At 40.1% G+C, this 16,679-nt stretch overlaps 1 protein-coding gene and 1 long non-coding RNA gene across 8 annotated transcripts in view; one reads left to right on the top strand and one right to left on the bottom strand.

Moving 5' to 3' along the window:
• The window catches only part of LOC147020586 (echinoderm microtubule-associated protein-like 2), a 138,681-nt gene extending 124,814 nt beyond the window's left edge, over positions 1 to 13,867 (bottom strand). For 2 of the 6 annotated variants that reach the window (XM_085896041.1, XM_085896043.1), the window contains exon 1: positions 13,707 to 13,867. In XM_085896041.1, the coding sequence (XP_085752167.1) occupies positions 13,707 to 13,725 (19 nt within the window). In that variant the 5' untranslated portion in view covers positions 13,726 to 13,867. Of the gene's footprint in view, positions 1 to 9,309; positions 9,562 to 13,073; positions 13,635 to 13,706 lie in introns of those variants that run through there. The other 4 variants (XM_085896047.1, XM_085896044.1, XM_085896048.1 and 1 more) reach the window with 4 other exon arrangements.
• Positions 13,715 to 16,679, top strand: part of LOC147020585 (uncharacterized) — a 15,155-nt gene continuing 12,190 nt past the window's right edge. For both annotated transcript variants that reach the window (XR_015061884.1, XR_015061883.1), the window contains exon 1: positions 13,715 to 13,940. This is a non-coding gene — a long non-coding RNA (uncharacterized LOC147020585). The remainder of the gene's footprint in view (positions 13,941 to 16,679) is intronic.

The following is a 16,679-nucleotide window of genomic DNA, read 5'->3' as shown; positions in this document are numbered from 1 at the left end:
CAAAGAATTCCTGCACCTTCAGTCAAACATCCTGTGATGGAATGGAGATCTGTTCAGGATCTGTTATAGTGTTTCTCGACTATCATTTCTATTTTTCTGAGATTTGACATAAACACTCTTAAGCTATCTCAGGACGATGAGTCTCCATTGTTGTTATTATTTAACTAGCCTATATATACTTGGGTCATCCATGGAAATTGGGACATGACTCAAAATATATATATATATATATATATATATATATATATATATATATATATATATATATATATATATATATATATATATATATATATATATAGATCAAACATCCAGATGTGATTATTTAAGGTTTGGATTGCATAATGTACATGTTGAGGGATGACAAATCAAAAGTTTGACAGTCATCGTAATTCAAATTCAGGAAAATCAACATTTTGAATGCCTGCAATTATTTTTCACATTTTTCTCACGACTAATGACAACAATGCAGGACCCATTTTCCCAGCCAAACTTAAAGTATAATCAGATAAATTGGATAATACCGGCAGAGTACCCGCCATACAGGCGATCTTGTTCCGAGCATACAACTCGTTCTTCTGACGCATACCTTTATTTGGGCAGTGCGTAGGCAACTGCGAGCTCTTTATAGGCAAAAAAAAAAAATCCCAGGTTGCCTGCATGAAGCAAAAACATACCTACTGCTTATAATTGAAAACTCCTCACTGTACTGGAGAATATGGGGACAGGAATCCTGTACTGTAAATGGTGAGACTTGTAATACCTGGAGGTGGTGCTACATGATACACATTCACATGGAGAATTTGCTGTCCCCGTCCTACACCCCCCCCCCCAGACCATCAGTGAAGATAAAAAAAAAAATCACCCTGATACATGAATTGGGGTCATGCTGATCCGCTGTAGTAAGTCTGGATGTAATTTGCCCACAACTGTAGAAGGAGTAGCACGACAAACAAACAAACAAACACACAAACACCGTTCCGTGAATTATCGTAAGGATATTGATAACATAGATGCTAATATTTTACGAGGAAAGAGTTATTATTTATGTACCTTTTTCCAAACTTTCTGTGCAGTGCAGATATTTTATTGGTATTTTGCCTGAAATGTGAGTGACAAAAACAAAATGTTATCAATCTCTCTTCTGAATGCACCAATGCTCAAATGGGATAGTTTATTTTTTCCTTATACTAGTTGTGTCACCCATTATAACAAATTTAATTTAGCAGTAGAACTGACGGATAATTTGATATAGCAGGCTTAAGTTTGTAACGTCAGTGATGAGTAACATGAGTGACACAAGAACCTGATGAAAAAAGTACCATTTTAGGATTTTCTTGGCAACTGCTGATTTACCTTCATGTCATAACATCGTATCGCAACGATGCATTCAAGTACCCAACACTTACTTTTAGATTTCCCAAAATTCCCTCACTTTGTTGGTTTACCCACATTGCCCCTCCTAATCCTCCATTGTATCTGCTGCAATATAATTTGCTGATTCATTCATGAAGTGGCCCGATCGAAGAGATTTGTTTTTTGCATATTTTTCAAAAGATCACAGAATATTAGGAGACTCAACGAGTCTGCCACGATAAATAGCCATTGTCACTTCAAGTTTGCAAAACCTCTGCACAATGCTAATTAAATGCACAGAGGATACATCATGTCCATGTATACATTTGTATCTCTTCAATGATAAATAAATAAGGCTTATTATAACTTCATAGATTGTTTTCAGTTGAAGCACACATGTATCGCTTTATAGCAAACGACATACAGTACTGTACATTGCAATTAGTTGTCTTTCAGATATTGGCTCACCATCCGACTTCAGGTATACAAGTCCAGTGCAAGGCTGATGTCTTCTTGAACACTTTATCTCATGAAAGAAACCATTGAATGATTTAAGAAGACCTTCCATTGGTACAGTGATGAATTGTTTTGATTGCCCCATTTCACAACTCGTTATGAATTTTCAAATCTTATAACCAGATCCTGACCATCACATTGTATAATTTTTTCCCATCGACATATATATGCTGGTACATTCAATTTGTAGCTAAAGGTGCTGCATATGCAGTTACATGAAATGACACAAAAGTGTGCTTCTCAATGTGGTCTTTGGCATCATAATTTGAATAATGGAACCTTATAAACTTATGCACCATAAATTTTCGTTTTACCTTGTGTTCAAAAGTGTAAAGAGGAAGTAACGTGAGTGACGTAACATGGGTGAGAGTACCTTACTCAAATTATATGCCTCTCCCACCTAAAGTACGAAGATTTTAATAAAAAAACAATTTTGGATGATTTGCTATGCCTCATATGCCAACAAAAAAAAATCATACTTCTATGGTAAGGACGACAGTTTGTGGAAACTTTTACAGCAAAGTTGTGCAAAAGATTTCCATGTCATTTTTTGTAACGCGAATGACGACCAATGACATGCATGTTTCAAAAATGTGAATGAACAGGTTGAATTTTTCTTTACGCTATCGACTAGACTTTACCCCCAAGTTGTTTTATGATAGTTTTTTTTCAGATTGATCAATTACTTATTAAGTTGTGAGAGGCCAAAGTAGCCTCATGGCCCATAAATGTAACGGGGGTGACGGTGGAATAAACCACTTGTATATTTAAAAAGAAAAATCCTTTATATGTCTTGGACTATTGTGAGTATCTCCTTCAAATAACACTTTGAATGCCACTTGTAGAGTACAGCATTGTTTTCTTTTCTCTCCATGCAATGTCAAAGCGCAATGCTCAATGAGAAACTTGAACCTATGTTTTTGTGTTGGACAATGATGATAGGAAGCATCAATAATATGGGAGTGATAAGGACATTAGAAACAAAAGACAAGACAACTCCACATGGGTTTGAACCTGTGATGAAAGAGGAACCAAAATTAAATTTGGACAATTCTTTTTTAACACCACACTGCGGAAGTTCTTCTTCCAGGATGAATGTCTGGCTTTGCTAAATTTGTTACAACAGGAAGTTATTCGTTGTGGTTTATCCATCTTAACACAGAGGTCCATTATGCTGACAGATATTAAGGTGCACACATTTCTAAAAATGATGCACAAAAGGCAAATATATAATTATAATAACATATATAACAATGTTGTCTATGTTGTCCAAGAGAAAATCCATTTTTGAAATTCTAAAAGGTAAAATATCAGTGAATTATAGTGACAAACTAGAACGGCACTTGGTAGACAGGTTGACTCAGCCTGTCATCCTTCCAAGGTCGGTAAAATGAGTACCAGTGTACTGGTAATGGGGCCACTGCATCAGCAGCACAGCCGCACCTGTAGTCCTGTGCTGCATATGAAGGAGGAGGAGGAATGAATTCCTGTGTAGGGTGAGTGTGAAAAGATTCTGACTCAACCCCAAGGACCTCATTGCTTATGCAGCAACATCCCACTGAGCTATTGAGTCTGAGATATCCTCAACTTTCTCACACCAACCTGCAAGCTTTATAATGGCTGACATCTTTCATGCCTGCTAGGCAGACTCCGAGTGGGTGTCTGTTTTTGAGATAAACCTCATATAGAAATTTAACAGGAATAAATTCCTGCATGGGGCTGGTGTGAAAAAATTCTGACTCAACTCAGGATGCGAACCCAGGACTCGACCTGAGGACTCGAACCCAAGGATCTCATCACATCACTTATGCAGTGACAGTTCACTAAGCTATTGAGTCTTCAGATATCCTCTGAAATTTCTCACACTAACACTGCAAGCATCAGATTGTCAACAAACCTTTATTTTGAGAATATGGAGAACACTAAGATATATATATATATATATATATATATATATATATATATATATATATATATATATATATATATATATATATATATATATATATATAAAATAATTTTAGTTGTTGCTCTCATTAAGTTTAGTTCGAGTACAAAGTGGATGTGGACGAGCTTTGTATTTTGAGATGCTTTCTAGTATATCATTGTAACTGATCCCAAGTCTGACTAAGAGTACAACATTCTAAAATATACAAAATAATAAAATAAAATAAAAACACATGGCGCGATCCAAATATTTTTGAAAAATTTCGAGTAGCGACAAGATTTACAACTGTAGAAGTAAAAGTTGCTTTTAAAGTTTATATTGAAACATATGGGTGAGTAATTAATCTTAAACGAGTTAATGAAGATGGCACTGTATATTGATAAAACTATAACTGACACAGACACACATACTGTAATCAAGACAAATTGAGAGCTGCCAAAGAGGCTATAAAACGAAAATGCAGACACTTCAACGAGCCACGTATCATCATCACGTGAAACAATAAGCATTCCTTAACGCCCCCACTTTACCCAGTGAGTACATGGGTATACGCCTCTCTAAATATTTGCCTTGGGCACTCACAGAAACACAGACACACCAAAGAAATCTTGCTTTTCATCTTTACATCTGTGACGACTGCAATAATCATTGGTCAATAGGCCGGATGTGAAGGAATCATTAGAATTGAGTGACTAAGCTCTTGAGAACCTTGTCAATTAGGATGGGATGGGTCGTGTGGTACTCCACATCAACAAGCAAGAGTCAGTCTTTCAGATGGAAAAGGTGAACTGCAAGAACTCTGTGCGCAACAGGAACAAGTCTGGGCCAAAGAATGTCGATTCGATGGGAAGTCGTGGGAAGCGAAAGATGTGTTACAGTCACACAGATCACAGAACAGTTTACCAGCGGATAAGATCAGCACAAATGTAGAAAAACACAATCGGGCGAGTTGTGGTCCAACCATTCAATGTATTTTATATCAATTGTTTATCTCTGAAAGATTGTGTCTGTACAATGCACCGATCTTCCATTCAACACCTCTGAAGTACAAAAGTAATTAGGGGGAGAGAGGAGGGGTTGATGGAGAAGGAAAATAGGGTTAAAACCTTGCTATAGACAAACCTATCGAATGAGGAAAAACAAAAAAATGATGAGGTGATGCCTCCTTTGTAAAGTTTCATGAATCACAAACTCCTTGGATTCATGGACTGGTATTATGGTACTTAAACAATACAGATACATGTGCTTTCTCTTTCATCTTGTTGCAGAACATGATTAGAACGGGCACTCGGTAGAGCGCATACCTCCGTCAGGCTGAACAGTTTACGTTTTGTGTCTACTTATCAGCCGGATCTGGATTCGGACCTGAACTAAAATCTAATCCGCTTGTTCTCGTTACATAACCAACTCATCCAAGTTTCGTCATAACTTGTGCGCAACTTTTTGAAATACCGTGATATAAAGGTTTTGGCCAAATCTTACAATTGTGAAAAATCACTGAGAAAATAAAAAAAAATTCTCATCCAGATCCGGAGCCAGATCTTCACCAAAATCTCTGCTTTGTTATTTTCACCTGACCCAACTCATCCACCAAATTTTGTCCTAATCCGTCAATAACTTTCAGAAATATCCTGCTCACAAACAAACAAACAAATGAAAAATCACTCATAGAGTGACACTTGGCAAAACGGAATGGCACTCGGTAGAGCGCGTACCTCCACCAGGCTGAACAGTTTACGTTTTGGATGCTACTGATAGGTCGGGATCTGAATCCAGACCTAAACCAAAATTGAATCGGCTTCTTCTTGTTACCTAACCAACTCATCCACCTAGTTTTGTCATAACTCATCCACAACTTTTTGAAATATCATGATATACATAGTTTTTGGCAAAATCTCTCAATGGTGGAGAATCACTGAAAAAAAAATTGGCAGATCTGGATCCGGATCCGAATCGTCACCAAAATTATCCGTTGCTGTCCTTGACCGGTCACCTACATACACAAAAAAGAAATTGAGAACGATTGCTTGAAAAATGTGGCCAAAAATCGTGTGACTAACAGACAGACGGACAAACAGACAAATGTTACAGACCAACATATTTGTCGAAAAAAATTCGCCAAGTAACAAGCAAACACAAAGTGCTGATCAAATTTACGAGTCTCACAGCAGTACGCAACACACACTGTCAATCAGGTTGTACCCCAATTTGTGGTGTAATTATGGGAAAATAATGCACTGTGGGTCACTCTTTGGTGACCGATACATTTTTCCGTAAATGATTATTCAGATTGTGCATCAAAACTAAAGACGGAATCTTGTTGGTGGACTCTAAATATGGGTTCAGCCATGAGACATCCATGCCATATTCATACAATTTACAGTTTTCTAAAACCAAGACTGACCAGCAGCTTCAGGTCTTTCTACGTTTCAATACAGGGCTTACCGAGGCAGAGTGGGGACGAAGTCTCACATCAGGCATTAAAATATACGCTTGAAAAGGGTGTAATACACTACAAGGAGGAGAAATGATGATCTCGAAATGTAATTTTAAAGAAATAATTTAATAAAAAGCGCAGTTAAGGTTGCTTTAAGAAACCATCCCTTCCGACATGCACAAGTACTTTGGAACAGGTAGGCAGAGAATGAAATTATTTTCGGTTGAAATGTGTGTCAGACAAGCCAACAGGTAAAGAATACAGGTTTTTATGTCTTTGGACAGATTTACTGAAAGGGAGGTCTTGTTTAAAAAATATATTGGAGTTCCATGAAGCAGTTTCTGATTTGATGGATGAGGGAAGTCAGTGGACATAGGACATCTCGACTTTAAGAAGGCATTTGATAAGGTTCCACATCGGAGGTTGTTAGCCAAAGCGCGGGCTTATGGAGTGGCTGGTCAGGTAGCTAATTGGATTGCAAACTGACTTGGTGATAGAAAGCAAAGAGTGGCTGTGAGTGGGAGGATGTCTTGCTGGGAGGATGCAACTAGTGTTATACCTCAGGGATCAGTACGAGGACCATTATCATTCATTATTTACATCAACGATTTGGATAGTGGGGTGAAGAGTAAGCTTTCCAAATTTGTGGATGACACAAAGTTTGGCGGTAAGGTGGATAGCAGTGGGGGTGGTGATCAGATTCAGGAAAGCATTGATACTTGCATAGATTGGGCAAAAGATTGGCAGATGGATTTTAACCTGAGCAAGTGTAAGGTGTTGGAGATGGGAAAGAACAATGAAAATAGAGTTTACAGGATGAAAGGGGTAATTTTAGTGCGTGTCACACAGAAGGATCTGGGGGGTGGTAATAGATATGGGAGGTAAGCAGACAGCACAGTGTCAGTCAACTAAAGGAAAGCAAATAGGATTTTAGGTTGTATTCGGAGTGGGATCATTTATAAATCAAAAGAGGTGGTGTTGACATTGTACCAACATTTAGTGAGGGTCACATCTAGAATATTGTGTACAGTTCTGGTCACCACAGTTCCGGAAGGACATAGATGCCATATTGAGGGTTCAGCGTAGGGCTACTCGATTGATCCCAAGCCAAGCTCGACTCAGCTATGAGGAGCGGCTGAAGGAGACAGGGACTTTATACACTAGAAAGGAGGCGGTTATGAGGAGATATGATAGAGATGTTTAAGATAATGAAAGGTGTAGATAAAATAAGTCCAGATGAATTATTCAACAGAATTGACAATGATCGGACCAGAGGCCGTAGCCTGAGAGTAAAGAAGAGGAGAGTTAAGATGGTAGTAAGGCAGGGGACTTTTACTCAGAGAGCAGTTAATGCATGGAATGGTCTCCCTGGAAAGGTAGTGGCAGCAGAAACAGGAGATAAGTTTAAATTAGAATTAGATAGGTACCTGGAAGTTATGGAGATAGAGGGGTATGGGGATGTTGATAAGACTTTTAGGTAGTTTGATTATCTTGCCAAAACGAAGTTTTTGCAAGATATGTTAGTCAGCTTGTATGTTTTTTTTTGTTTTGTTTGTCTGTAATCACGTATAAAAAATTCTGCAGAGCACAGTTATCATTGGAAATTTTTGTAACTTCGCATATCAGAGGCCTATAGAGGTCCCTTTCAGCGCACAAAATTTTGAAGGTCAAGGTCAAAGGTGAAGGTCACTTTGTCGCAAATCAGGGGAGTCGACGAAACCCTTATTTTTTGAGTAATTTTGATCGGATCGTCTTCAAACTTCATGGGAATATAGTTCATGGTCTGGCGCTCAGCTGATTAATTTTTGGTGGCGATTGGCCTTGACCTTCATGGTTAGCGCCTCAGGTCAAAGATATTTGACCCCAAGGTCAAATTTTCAAGTTTTAGGAACCATATCGTGTAGTACCTCAAATTGAACACCTCGATATGTCAAGCTTGAGACATTATGACGTCATTTGGTGACGTTATGAGGCAAAAGCATATTTTTCAATGGTTACTCTGTAGAACGATTCTCATCGGAATCTCTCGCAGGCAGATATTCCTCAAGGAGTCGCTCCTGGTGGATAGCAGCTCTGTTCACCTCAGTGTGACCTTAAAGAAGTCACACCTGGTCACCTTTTGGCAAGATACGGGTCACCCTGCGGGTGACATTGGTTTATTTGAGTATTGATGGGTGGTTGTGTACAGAGTGCTGTTGGTGGGGGTCTTGTCAAGGGGGGTTGTGTGGTTGATGTTGTGTGTTTTTATCCAAGCTCATGCCCCCTCCCTGAGGGGAAGAAAAGGAAAAATAAAAAAATTACAAAAAAAACACAAAAAATATTTTTTTAAAGTAGAAAAAAAAAAACCTACAAAAAAAACAAAACAAAACAAAAAACAAAAGATTTTATTTCATTAAAAAAATTTTTTTGCATTTTCTTCCTTGGATGCATGCAGGCATGATGGGCTGAATGGCTTCCACCTGTGTTTAATTTCCTTGTTATTCCTTGTTGTTAAACGTAAGGCCAGCGGGCCATTTTCAACCATCTCACACAGTCCGTTCAAATCCCAAACCATAATGTTTTGGTCACAAGCAAATGCAGGGTCCTCGTGAATTGTCCTCTGCCGAAATGTTTTTTGGCCAACAAACAAACAAATTCCTGCCACAAGTACATTTTTGAAAACAGGACATATACAAATTCAGGATTCCAACTTTGATAACTGCATTTGACAGTGTCTTTCATATTCCAGATAATTGTACGCAGAGGTGATGTGACGGTTGAACGCATACCTGGAGGATAGTCGCTCGACTTAAATATTTCTTAATCTTCAATTCACACAACATCCAACTTTCCAAGTACACAGGAAGTAAAGTCTGCAAACCACAAGAGAGTCAAACCACAGCTAAGGAAACCACAAGGCATGCCGTGCTGCACGAGCGGTTTGGCCGACAAGCATTTTGGCAGGGGACAATCCACAAGGACACGATGACGTGCCAAAGTACATCGGTGTGACAGACAAACAAAGAAAAAAAAATGACAGGAGAGAACATCCCAGATTGCATTCCAATCTTACCCAGATGGATTACCAAGGCCTTTCACAGCTACATCCCACATGAAGTCTATTCGTTCAGAGTGCAGATGGAAAGGATGGCCATTAAATTTAGCAGCCTCCTTTGTTCCTCTTTCAGCGGAGGAGATAAGCCGGAACAAACTTTAATCCGAGAAGCTGAGTTTGTGAACAGCTTGCATCAATGATAGCTCCACACCAAATGCTCCAAATTTTGGCAGCCACACATCTCGAGGATATTTGGATAATCCTCAGGTCCTAAAAATTTGGAGAGAAAAACAAAATCAATATTTTTTGCGATTGCTTTGCTGAGATTTCCATTGCAATAATATGTTGCAACATATCTTCTTCTTTAACGCCACAATTGTTCCGACGTTCTTGTGAGGTTGGCCAGGGGAAGTTTTTGGCCAAAGTCTTCCACCAACCGGCTGGCAAGGCCCGACGCTCGACTAACTCGGTAGGGCAGGAATTTGTAATTTGTTCATGGTGCCGCTGATAGCTCGCCTACTCTTCACGAAGGACATCATCACACCTTTATAACGGCCACCAACTAATGCTAGCAGATGAGACGCGTCCAGTCTAACATCCATCTGAGAGACGCACACACATTGATGAATGTGAAACGTAAGGATGGCAGTTTATCGCTGAGTCGGGATTTGAAGCCAGGCTCGACAGCTTAAAGGTGAGCGTGTGTACCTCTGCACTATCCTCCTCGCCCATTGTAATATATAACTAGAGAAATGTACCGGAAGACCGCAGTTGCAACAAAGGTTTTTAGTGTTTTTTCACCTCTAACGCATCGGTGGAAAAGCCTTAAAGAGGTGTTCCTCACAATCTACCATCCACTACGGCAGCAAATCGTTATAACCACTGGGATGCCTGGCAAGATCCCTAGGCAGCGCAAAAGGATTCCAAGATATGGCTGTGATGTGCACACTGCCATCACTGTAGCTTGCCAAAGCAGAGCCAATATCAGCCATTGCAAACAAGTCACCACGATATGTTCACACTCACCCAAGCCCCACTAAACCTGTAGAGTCAACACAGTGTGCTGGTATCGAGTTTCACCCCTTTAGAGCACAACGTAACAACTTGTCCTCAATGAGAGCAGTTGTTGTCATTCGGAGGAATGACTGTTCGTGTGTGCAGGAGCTACACAAGAACATGGTCACCATTGCCAAGGTGTCAGTGGTCACCAAAACTAGACATCGATTATACGATTCCCAACATATAATATTAATAATAATTAATGTGCAGTATGAATGAATTATTATCAGAGCGTTGACAAAGTGAGATACAAAAGTTGTTTTGATTTAATTTTTCTTCAAACCTCACACATGCAAGACATTTGAACAAAAGACAAAGGAGATAATTCATGACAGACTCGAATTATAATTAGTTGAAAATTAAACTGCAAGGACACATGAAGAGCTGGCCGGACGCAATTGTAATTGCTCGATGACAAATGGATGGCATCTCCTGGCACTTCTTCGAATTTGTCAAACAGGACGATGCAGAGCGCACTTAGCTTCGAGCTGTCCAGTCTGGGTTTGAATCCCAACAACAGATATAAACTGTTGGATTGGTTTTACAAGGGGCTACGCAAGCAGAGCGTTACATCACAAAGTCACCGTCCTTCAGATGGACATTAAGCCAGACGTCCCGTCTGCTAGCGTTAGCTGGTGGGCATTAAATATCCTATAGGTGTCTTTTTGTGAAGAGGAGGCAAGTTGTCACAGGCATGCTGAACAAATTGCAAATTCCTCCCACCTTGAGTTGATCATGAAGTCCGGCCAGTAGGTTCATGAAAGCCTTGGGCTAAGAACGTCCCATGGCCGACCACGCAAGAAGGTGGGAATAATCAAATCTGTTAAATAAGTCATAGTACAGACGATGATGAATTGTGCAACGTTCGATTAAATGTGGACAATTTTTCAGAATGCATTTGGGATTACAATTTGACAAGGAAGGCCTTATTAAGATACGCATATCGGAGCAAAGTCAATGGGGCTAAAGCTGCAAAAACATTGCTGCTGACATTGACGAGGGGCACAAATGAGAAGAAAACACTAAACGTATCACCTTGACAATAAAATTGCGCACAACCTTCGCGTGGGAATTCTTTGTCTTGATTTTAAGGACTATTACATTTCGTCCAGGGCTAGTGCATGATTTTCAAATGTGGATGTGCAGAAGAAAGGCAAACAAGAGCGAAGGCGATGGCGTGCCGTCGCAAATCCCCACGCTTGACACCAAAAACAAAGTTGAAAGATGGCAAAAAGTTCCACCATGAAATTTTGAGTTAAAAAAAACAATTCGATTTTGACCCCTGTGACCTCAAGTCTCCACTCCGTGGGCTATGAACCGGGAGTCAAATCCAAAAAATCATTACATATTTCATGTTTCCCCCAATGCTGATAGCATACATATACTGTACAAGGTTTCGTTTGACGAATGTGCCCACAATTGTATTTTTTGGTATTTGACCTTTTCACCCCACCCCGGTGCCCCAGGTGGCAGGGCCGAAAATGATATTGCTCTTGCACATTCTTGCCATGTGGTGATTATAACCATCAAGTTTGGTGAATTTCTGCACAAACATTTAAGAGGAGATGGCATGAGACAGACAGACAGACAGACAGACAGAGCTGATTGCAATATCACCCTCATTTTTTGTGTTTTTTTTTTTAATGTGGGGATAATAAAGAGGTGCTGCAAGGTGAAACACAGTCAGTCACATAGACACATCTCATTGGGACATATCATGAGAGGGGGAGCATCTCCCGAAGGGAAACTACTCAGGATGAGACTGCTGGAGAGGCAGAGAAGGAAACACCAATGGAGGATGGAAGAGAGAGGGGGCAGAGGACCGGAAAAGGAGGAAGCCAACAACCTCCCCTAGGCAGAATACCATCAAGAGGTAGTGAATCTATGTTGACAAAACAAGTCCGTCGGGCTCGTACACTCCATATGTTCATCTCAATGTGAAGTTATGACGTTAGGTGGTGGTGGAGGGGAGGGGGGTGGTTTCAGGTGTTTGATTTCATCTCCCCCTCCCTCTTTACAGGTACATTCATCAAACAATTATCACTTTCTTTCAATTAAGTTAAGGTGCTTTTCTCTCATAATTAATGTCAGTGATGTCACGTTATCACAATGCTTCAGTAACACTGCTCCCTCCCCCCAAAGCACACCTCCTCTCAGTATCCATAACGAAAGCCAGAGAGAGACAGAGAGACAGAGAGACAGAGAGACAGAGAGACAGAGAGACAGAGAGACAGAGAGACAGAGAGACAGAGAGACAGAGAGACAGAGAGACAGAGAGACAGAGAGACAGAGAGACAGAGAGACAGAGAGACAGAGAGACAGAGAGACAGAGAGACAGAGAGACAGAGAGACAGAGAGACAGAGAGACAGAGAGACAGAGAGACAGAGAGACAGAGAGACAGAGAGACAGAGAGACAGAGAGACAGAGAGACAGAGAGACAGAGAGACAGAGACAGAGACAGAGACAGAGAGACAGAGACAGAGACAGAGACAGAGACAGAGACAGAGACAGAGACAGAGACAGAGACAGAGACACAGAGACAGAGACAGAGAGAGAGAGAGAGAGAGAGAGAGAGAGAGAGAGAGAGAGAGAGAGAGACAGAGACAGAGACAGAGACAGAGACAGAGACAGAGACAGAGACAGAGACAGAGACAGAGACAGAGAGAAAGAGTAAATGAGCAGCATTTCGTCACCAGCAATCTCCATAAAGAGGAATTAATACCTTTCTTTTGTACTTCCCATTGTGCACAGCATGTGTGACTCCACATTGGAATCAAGGAGTCACGTACCGTCCCAAATGCCACTTCTTCTCAGAGTTCCATCGTCACTCGATGCTCAATCAGAAACGAGTGCGTCCGCATCAAGTTAAAACGATCGATGCAATGATCACTACTACTACTACTACTGTCCTCCATATGCTTCTTCACACATGAGATTAACTGTTTGTTTTTTTTCTCCAAGTGCCAGCATCAGTGATCGCACTCCATCCCGCGTTTTACCAAATCCCGCTCTCTGCGTGACGTTCCACCATAGCAGCCGATGGGGCAGACCGGCGGTCGGTGGAAGGATGTGGAACTGGAATTTAGCCTTACCTATCTCCTTCATCTTTTTTTTACTTCCTTCCAGAATGGATAAACCGTCATCACATCACGTACATGTTTAACGGAGAGGACAATCATTCTGTTAGCGGTGAAAAAGAGCGGCAACATTTTGTCACACGGCCATCAGAGGCGATAATAACGAATGCCATTCCGTTCCACATCGGCCTTGCCTACGTCTCTCAGCAAGGCTTCCTGTCGCGATTGCAAAACCCAAAAGATTTCTGCCCCCCCGAGAATCACCGTTTTTTACGTACCGCACACGGCCTCGTCCATTGCAGAGACGCACCCGCAGCAGGAGCCGTGCGTGTCACTGTGTGTCTCAGCGTCCGCAGTTCAATCCCTTTCTTCAATCGCCTCCTCTTTCTTCTCTCCCTCCTCCTCGTCGTCGTCGTCCTCCTCCCTCCCGTCCTCCCGTCTTCCCGCCTTCCCCATCTCCCCAAACAAGTCTGCTTCACCACTAACTAGCTCGTTCACACAACTCGCTGCAGGTGAGTTCAGTTAGTGCTTGACAGACTTAACAAACTATTTTCCTTTATTCTCCAGGCAATGGCAAACCGGTGAATGGGAAACAGTATTCAAATCAAAAATATAATAAAGGAAGATAAGATGGTGTGATATATACATATATACACACATATACATATTACATATGTACATAATATAATACATACATATATATATATATATATATATATATATATATATATATATATATATATATATATATATATATATATATATATATATATATATATATATATATATATATATATATATATATACACATATAAATAATATATACACATATATATATATATATACACATATAAATAATATATACACATAATATATATATACATAATACATAAATATATACACATATACATAATATACACAAATATATACACATATACATAATATACACAAATATATATATATATATATATATATATATATATATATATATATATATATATATATATATATATATATATGCAGGAGCACTGATCTGCGTAAATTCCGCACAATGTAAAACGTAATTTCAAGTCCTCAACTCCCACCCCCCCCTACTGAAAGTTCTCACCACTTCTCCCCCAACCCCCTCACCCCAAAGTCAACCTCCCCCTTTCCTCCAACGAATAAAAACAAAAGGACATTCTTACATGGATCATTACACGGTCAATGTCGTCCACCACCACACTCACTGAGTTTGAAGTTGTCTCACCTGGAACGTCCTGATCATTGCTCAACAATAAACGGCTATCTCAGTATTTTGGTGTATTGCTTTGCGGGCGCCAGCAGTGACCACTATTTTCGTTGTGTCTGTCTGTCTGTCTGTGACTCTCTCCAGAGCATAGCTCCGTGACGTTTGATGCGATCTTGATGAAACTTGGACACAAGCTAGATATCATGGTATAGTTGTGTCTTTTTGTATGAGGGGCATCCCACGCCCACTTGAACTTTTTGTTTTTTATTTTTTTCTCGATTTTTTTTCTCGCAATTTCATTTCCTAGAAGCTGTGCGTAATGTCCATAAGTACAACATATAAAAAAAATCCCATTTGATTTGGTCAATTTTGACGGAAGAGATAGGTTTTTATGGTAGGGCTTCCTCAAAAGCTTCCACTAACTCAATTGTACCTATCATGGCATTGTTCATTAATGGCATTGTTCATTGTTCACCTATATCCTCTACTATCGTGGCATTGTTCATTGTTCACCTATATCCTATACTATCGTGGCATTGTTCATTGTTCACCTATATCCTCTACTATCGTGGCATTGTTCATTGTTCACCTATATCCTATACTATCGTGGCATTGTTCATTGTTCACCTATATCCTATACTATCGTGGCATTGTTCATTGTTCACCTATATCCTATACTATCGTGGCATTGTTCATTGTTCACCTATATCCTATACTATCGTGGCATTGTTCATTGTTCACCTATATCCTATACTATTGTGGCATTGTTCAATAATGGCATTGTTCATTGTTCACCTATATCCTAAACTATCGTGGCATTGTTCAATAATGCCCGTAAACCATCGTCGCCTCCCGGCTAGTTTTGTATCATTGACAATCTCTTGAATAGCATCTTTGTCCCACGTTTGTTAAAAATATATAAATTAAATAAAATTCGCTTTCGATGCCCACCAGCCTGTTCTCTATCACCGCTACCTTCCCACACGTTTATACACTTCACATAATATGTGAATTTACATTTCCATGCACATGTCAAATACAGTTTGTTGATAAATCCTGTGTTTGTACACTACTGTATTCAGCCTTGAGATTTAGGGTGAACACCAAAAGGGCAGGTTGGAGTATTGTTTTATTACTAGTGCATGCCCGTAGGTGCGTGCCCGTACATGCATGGCCGTACGTGCAAACAAAACAAAAAAAAAACTTTCAAACCGCGTGCCAGAAACAACAACCACACAGGCCGTTCCTTCGCTCTCGCGTGGCCGTACGTGCAAAAAAAAAAACTTTCAAACAACCAGACAGGCCGTTCCTTCGCTGTCGTAAACGACGACTGGATTGGGGCATTGTGTTTAAGAAAATCGAGAAAGAAAGAATACAGTCAGTCGATAAATCAAGAAAAAAATTGAGAAAGAATACAGTCATCGTCACTGACTGGATTGGGGCATTGTGTTTAAGAAAATCGAGAAAGTACAGAAATCGAGAAAGAATACAGTAAGTCAATAAATCAAGAAAAAAAATCGAGAAAGAATACAGTACTCGTCACTATCCGGAAGTTCGCCTATCGCAGTTATGATTATTCGCAATTTAGTTTTAATGGCCAATTATTCAATTAGCGCCAACATGTTTTGCCTTTTCGCAAGGAAAAACACGGAGAGGAGAGGAGAGGAGAGGAGAGAAAAAACCCGTAATGGCGAACGCGGCTGAGTTTCTCTTCACTATCGACCACGGCTACGCAGCAAAGCTTCCTGTCATTGGTTGATATAAAATGGCCGCAGCAACGGTTCTTGTCATTGGTTGGTAAATAAATGACCATGACTTGGGAAGCACTTGTCCGATTAATATCAAACCTTGAAAAGGCACATCCTCAGGTCCCCAGCAATATATCTGGCAAGTTTCAATTAGATCGGACCAGCGGTTGTCGAGAAACAGCGGTTACAGACACACACAGATACAGATACACACAGATACAGATACACACACACACACACACACACACACACACACACACACACACACACAC

Source organism: Eptatretus burgeri, chromosome 9 (genome assembly GCF_056783735.1).
Source record: "Eptatretus burgeri isolate ZD-2024b chromosome 9, Ebu_testis_v1, whole genome shotgun sequence".
Lineage (NCBI taxonomy): Eukaryota > Metazoa > Chordata > Myxini > Myxiniformes > Myxinidae > Eptatretus > Eptatretus burgeri.
This window is presented reverse-complemented; position numbering and strand designations above follow the sequence as displayed.